General features: G+C 44.7%; 1 protein-coding gene across 2 annotated transcripts in view; it reads right to left on the bottom strand.

Moving 5' to 3' along the window:
• ube3c (ubiquitin protein ligase E3C) overlaps positions 1–6,996 on the bottom strand; it is a 33,121-nt gene that overhangs the window by 11,297 nt on the left and 14,828 nt on the right. For both annotated transcript variants that reach the window (XM_019883889.1, XM_019883883.1), the window contains exons 17-19: positions 5,426–5,523; positions 4,890–5,022; positions 2,775–3,022 (exon numbers count right to left, since the gene is read on the bottom strand). In XM_019883889.1, the coding sequence (XP_019739448.1) occupies positions 2,775–3,022; positions 4,890–5,022; positions 5,426–5,523 (479 nt within the window). The remainder of the gene's footprint in view (positions 1–2,774; positions 3,023–4,889; positions 5,023–5,425; positions 5,524–6,996) is intronic.

The raw sequence follows: 6,996 nt of genomic DNA, 5'->3' as shown, positions 1-6,996 counted from the left end.
GCTCGGGAGCAAAAAAAAAAAAAGTTGAAGAGGCGCATTCCAATACAATTTTGTTTTTTAAAATGAAAAAGGACAAGTTGTAGTAGCATGTTGTGTGTGTGTGTGTGTGTGTGTGTGCGTGTGTGTGTGTGTGTGTGTGTGTGTGTGTGTGTGTGTGTGTGTGTGTGTGTGTGTTAGAAGCAGCACCTGTTTGAAGTTTTATAATGACCGTGCACGCAATTGACACCATCTCGAAAAAGATTGATTCTGTGCCACAAGATGGCGGCAATGCGATACCGTAATTGCTTCGGGCTGAGCGCAAAAACACACCAAAAAGTTTTTTCCGTGACTAATGAAGGAGAACTACAAATAAACAAACAAAAAAAGAGATTTGTGATTGGCAAAAGTATGAATATGCAGATGATGACCACTCCACAAAATCTCGACTCATTTCCGAGAGCCTGTCTGTGGCATTTGCATAAAGGCAAATTCAAAGCAAGGCAGCTTTATTTATATCCAAATATAACTACAATGGGTGGCCCGATGGTCAAGTGGTTAGCGCGTCGACCTCACAGTGCAGAGGTACCGGTTTCGATTCCAGCTCCGGCCTTCCTGCGTGGAGTTTGCATGTTCCCCCCGTGCGTACGTGGGTTTTCTCCGGGTACTCCGGTTTCCTCCCACATTTCAAAAACATGCATGGCAGGCTGATTTGACACTCCAAATTGTCCCTAGGTGTGAGTGTGAGTGCGGATGGTTGTTCGTCTGTGTGCCCTGTGATTGGCTCCAGCACCCCCCACGACCTTTCTGAGGATAAGCAGATCGGAAAATGGATGGAGGGATGGAAAACTACAATGATTCTGTTGTGTTTTATGTGTTCTCCTATGTGTTCTCATTGCTTTGTTACAACCTGCAGCGGTTGCGAAGGCTCTACCTAATTAAAGCTGCATTGTATTGTATTCCTTTAGCGTAGCACCATCTAGTGGATGCATATCGCAACCGCAGCCACTATTGTCACTTCTATTCTATGTGCCTTATAATGCAATGTGCCCGATATATGAAAACAGTTTTAAAATGGGGCATTCATTGAAGGTGAGCCTTATACTACGGAGCGCCTTATAGTGCAGAAAATACGGTAGCTCGCATGCTCAAAAAGTGTGGGCAAACCTGCAGAGAGGCAGAACAACTTTAGAAAAGGTTAAGAGTGTTTTCGTCAATGTAAATCTACTTAAAAGCATTCTGGGATTGGACTATATCTAATTAGACAGTATAAAAAAAATGATGCCTCAGATTTTGATCTTCTGCGGGTTGTTCCGGAAGATACCAAACCCCGTGATAACCGGGGGTTTCACTGGAACCTGTTTTCATGTTTGCGCCTTAAATCTTCCCGCCTGTCACTCGGGTCGACAAGTGAGGAAGAAGGATGACGAGCAGCCACCGCTTGTGATGCTCAATCCCATTTGGGTGAGTACCCCCACCAGACAAGCCACTCACGCCTGTAATGCATCACCTCCCCGCAACAATGGCACGCCTCCGACATTAATTAACTATATTAATCTCCCGTGTCCTTTGAGCCGCGCCGGTGATGCAATCCCAATCTATATAAAGGCTTTGCCTTTTATCCCGACCACTAAACAAATACCGACGGGCCCCGCTCAAAATGGCCGCTCAGACGTCCATTTTTATGGAGAGTGGGAGGAACTTGAAGTCGGGTTAATTGAAAGTCAAACCCACATTTATTTCCACAACCATTAGCGTTGGCGTATGAGAGGAATGGTGGGGTGGGGGGGCTGTTGGAGAGAATACACAAAATTGATGCTCTGATAAGTGGCTTTTATGTTTACCTAAACCGGTAATCGCGCCTGATTTCACCATTTTCCTTCACGTGATCGCATTTCTCGGAAAAAAAATTATCCGGAGGGGAGTCTTGTGTTATGAAGCATATTTTTTTCCCTACAGGATCGGCCTTTCACTAACTTTTGAAGACATGCAAACTTTAACTTCATGAGGTAGCGCAGCATCTATCCACCACACAAATTTCTGGCTTTTATTCATTTGCCTTTTTGAAGAGGAGTTCTCATCGTAATTTTATTGTATGTAAGAAAGCGCATTTCAAACATGTTTCTGCTTGCAGTAAAAAAAAAAAAAAAAAAAGTTGGATGTAAAGGAGAAAGCTGGATGTTCGTGACTGTAAACCAAATCAAAAGGCTATTAGCACATGCCTTCAGCGCTTATTTATGCGCCCAGTCTATGCCGGCGCACTGATTTAGGACCGGTCAAAACGGCGACGGCTACACAAACAAGAGAATGGGAATCATCGGCTAATGGACCCCCCCCCCCCCAAAAAAAAAATTGAGAAGCGGCCTCTTGTTCGTGATGTACGTCATTCGTCTCGGGTGGCGATGAGAGTCCTCCAGCATGGAAGCTATTCTGATCAACTAGCGCACACATTAAAGGATGATTTAAAACAATTTGGCTGGAGCCGAGAATACAAAAAACAAAAATGCAGGCAAACAATCAGGCTCCACTTCCCTCTGACTTTTTGTTGAAAGTTATAAATTACGAGAAGTTCTCCAAACACTGCAGTTTCTAGAATTAACAGCAAGGGCAGCCTTGGCAATGATTGAAAGTTTACCGTAGTTCTTAAATCAGGATTCTGCAAGTTCTCTGAGTAGAGAACAGCTCATACGTCTTTCATATAACCCGAATTTTTGAAGCCACGCACCAGCCTTTCCTCACACCCACAGTTTGGGAATCCCGAAACGCTGCAAATTGAGACCGAATGTTTGAGGACTCACCTTTCCCAGGATCCTGCCGAGGAAGTAGTAGTGTCGCGCGAAGGACTCCCCCACCAGTGTCTCGGCGGCGGGGTTGGGATACAGCAGGCCCTCGTTGGTGGTCTTGAAGACCCCCTGGTTGGGGTTGAACCCGGACTTCAGGAGCTCATTGAGGAACTCGCGGAAGATCCCGCCGCCGTCGATACCCGCCTCATCCAGACCGTGGGCGTTCAGCAGGTGCACCCGGATTCTTTTCTTCAAGTCTGGTTCTAATTTTAGCGATGACAAGCAATTATTGACAGTGACTTGAAACAGAGTGCAGGGAGAATAATCTTGGTTAATGAACCACATGCTGCTGCACCAAAAGATATGATTGTTGAATCACATCCGGCCGGCAAGCAGACTGATCTGGAAAATTTTCCGTTACAATATCCATCCGTCCATCTTCGACGGCACTTGTCCTCATGAAGGTCACTGTGTGGGCAGTTTTTTTGTGGGCGTGCAGCCTGGACTGGATGCCAGCCAATCATAACGCACATACAGTGGTACCTCCACTTAGTAACATCTCTTCATACGAAATTTTCAAGTTACGAAATGCCTCAACAAGAAAATATTGCCTCTGGTTACGAAAGAAATTTCAAGATACGAAAGGTAAAAATATAGTATGGTCTGCTACTCGCAGTTTCCTGAATGCAACATACTTATAGCTGCTCTGCCATTGGCTATTACCGAGCATCATCCTGGCATCCCATTGGCTAAGAGGGACTTCTACCGCATGTGTGAATGTGTGTAGGTAGATAGACAGGTGTCGATGCAGCGTCCTCGTCATTCGCCCCTCGGGCCATGAGGTGTTCTGATAGTTTGATGTACAGTAAATGTGAATCACCCAGAAAAAGTGTCGATCAGTTGGGCGATCGCTCACTATGCTGATGTTTACCTTGGACATTTTCGAAGACTCGTTAAAAGCCGACAAAAGCAAACGTCCTTGGATGAGTTCTTGACAAAACGCCAGGCAACAACCACTTCTGAGAGAGAACATGAGCTAAAGAGGGCAAAAAACCCGATGAGGATGCAGTTAAAAGTTAAACGACCATCATTTTGATTCTTGACTCTATTCTTTGATTTTTACATTATGCACAACTTTTATTGTGCAAAAATCTAATTGTAATGTGTATTTGTTCCATATTTTGATGCATTATTATGCGTCATAAAACATTTGTGTCTGAATTTTGGGGGGCTTGGAACGGATTAGGGCATTTACATGGAAAACACGTCTCCACTTACAACATTTTCGAGTTAAGAAATTTCTTCCAGAACCAATGAATTTCGTAAGTAGAGGTACCACTGTATAGCGAAACAGAAACACTTGCATTTACACGTTGGACAATTTGGTCTTCGGTGAAACGAACGTGCATGTTTTTGGAATGTGGAATAGCCTGATTCCACATAGGTAGGCTTGAGCCAGGATTCCAACTCTGAGGCGGAGGTGGTAACCACTAATCCACCACTCCTTCACAATATACAATATAAAATATGCAAATAAAAAGAAATATTTTTACACTGAACACCCTCCCCTCAACATTTATTTTTCACAAACCCTTCCAGTTCCAGCACGTGTGACCCGCAGGATATTCTAATCAACGTCCATAAATGGTCATCTTTCGGAATCATTAATGCAAGTCGGTAAATCGGGTCGCTATAATTTATAGACGCATAAATGATATAGATCGTACCTTCAAGCCTACTACTCTTTTTAATCAGAGTGAAGGGGGTCAGTGGGGGGCCTGCTCGGGTGGCCTTTTCAATTGAAAACACAAAAGAGGTGACTTAAAATAATTGATTCCGCCTTTTATGTCTTCCATTAGAATAATCGCAAAGCACGATTATGCGTGCCGCACTTGAAATACAAAATGCGCCGCAGTGACGGGGGGGCAACTAACCTTGATTTTTACCTCGATCCTCCATATAAAGATTTTATAGGGCTGAACAAGTTTTCGAAAGAATGTGAATGTTTACAGCGCTGCGGTTGCACCGTCCTGCCAGACGGGATTCGAAGCAACAGTTTTCACCTTGTCGTAGGCAGCAAAGGGAAGGGGTGGGGGGATAATAATTATAATAATTGGAATACGGTCATACCGTTTTCCGGCGAGAGTTTGTCGTAGGCGTCTTCGTAGATGTAGTTACGTCGGATGGTGACGACAATGCCGTTGGAGAAGGGCCCGTCCCCCTGTACGTCTCGCTTGTCGGCGTAGATTAACCTCTGGAAAATCTAAGCCACCACATTGGAGCGTTTAATCAAGACCACTGACGTGGCATCTTCAAAATTAGAACGACACAGAAAAGGTTCATTCTCAAAATGGGACACCAACTTCATTTTAAGAAAGGCCATTTTGCTGAAATTTAGGATTTCACTAAATGTGGGCGCCAGATTAAATCAAAACAGCGCCGTGCACTTAAAAGCTACTTTTACGACAGTTCAATTCAAAATTGTCTTGTCAGCTGGCTCCACACATGAGGATATTTTTAAGACCTTTGAATAGCAGCTTTAGCATCACAATGAATTTGCGTCTTATTTTCCGGTGCGTTTCATTTTTTTTTTTTTGCCTTTGGGAGTTGATAGCAGCTTTCCGCACCAGCTGAAACAAGCGTCATGGGGGTAGCGTGGTTGTTACCTTGACTCGCTCCTCGAAGGGAACAACAAAAGGGAGCTCGGTGAGGATGGCCAGATGTCTTTCCTCCGACACGGACAGCTGTGGCGGCTCAGAGCCCACTGGAAGGAGAGGGAGGGGAAGATACAGAAATCTGCCACTGAAATAAACTTTCACCCGACCCCATAAATGTTACCTTCTCCTTCAGGTGTTTCGAAAGAATTTAAGTAAAATTACCCGACACGGCCCCTCCCCCCCACAAAAATAAATAAAAATTTAAAAAATTGGGAAATAATCATTTTGCTGTGCTTCTGTGCTGCAGAACGTGACTGTATGTCATTTCACATTTCTTGAAAAATATCAGACATGACAAATTGACCAGGCATCCCAAGTTTGCCACCCTTGACCAAAGCATCAGTGGGAAATGTCAGCACAGCAAAACAAACAAACAAACAAACCAAAAAGTTGCATATATTTTTTATATATGTAACAAATACAAAAGTCAGCGCACTGAAGCATGAGGAGGAAATCCATTAAGTGTGTGTGTGTGTGTGTGTAGTCAACGCAGCAAAATAAAAAATGAGGAAAAATAATTCTATATTTTGTGGAAAAAAAGTCTCTATATTTTGTTATTATTCCAGTAAACTATGCAGTATGTTTTTTTTTTTTTTTTTTTTTTTTAACTAAAATAATGCATTATATGGGGCAGCCCGGTGGTCGACTAGTTAGCGCGTCGACCTTACAGTGCGGGTTCGATCCCGGCTCCGGCCTTCCTGTGTGGAGTTTGCATGTTTCTCCCCAGCCCTGCGTGGGTTTTCTCCGGGTACTTCGGTTTCCTCCCACATTCCAAAAACATGCATGGCGGGCTGATTGAACACTCCAAATTGTCCCTCAGTGTGAGTGTGAGCGCGGATGGTTATTTGTCTCTGTGTGCCATGCGATTGGCTGGCAACCACTTCAGGATGTCCCCCGCCTACTGGGAGACAGCTGGGATAGGCTCCAGCATCCCCCGTGACCCTTGTGAGGATAAAGCGGATCGGAAAATGGATGGATAGATGGATGTAGTATATGTATATGGCCCACGTGCTGCAGATTCTCCACCCCAGCATTAAACTGAGCTGTCCATCCGCCTGCCGGGCATTCATCCATTAAGCTGACGTTTGTTTTCGATGAAACGCCAGATTTAGACTGCGAAGCCAAAATAGGAGGGGTGGGGGGTGGGTGGGGGGGATGCCACAACAGCAAAACTCCTCACTTAACCTCCACTCCGACTCAATTATTCTGCTCAATTAAGTCAGTCTGATCTGCATTTCGCCATCCGGTTTCCATCTTTGAGGAGAAATACGGCCTCTGTCAGGGTGGTCAATACGTCGCTCGTTCATCAGCTCGGGGGAGGACGATGAGGGTTGTGGGGTGGGCGGGGGAGAACGTCCATTTGAGGAAATGAGAAAAGGAGCAAGCAAACAGCAGGAGCAGATGTGGCCGAGTTGAGCAGGTACTTTCAGGCTAATTGGATGGAAGCCATACAGTCTGGGAGTGACATTAGGCAGCTCATACACACATTGTTATCAGCTTGTTTTCACGCAACGCATTCA

This window comes from Hippocampus comes, unplaced genomic scaffold (assembly GCF_001891065.2).
Source record: "Hippocampus comes isolate QL1 unplaced genomic scaffold, H_comes_QL1_v1.1 scaffold527, whole genome shotgun sequence".
Lineage (NCBI taxonomy): Eukaryota > Metazoa > Chordata > Actinopteri > Syngnathiformes > Syngnathidae > Hippocampus > Hippocampus comes.
The sequence above is the reverse complement of the archived record's forward strand: the minus strand, read 5'-3'. Positions and strand labels throughout refer to the sequence as shown.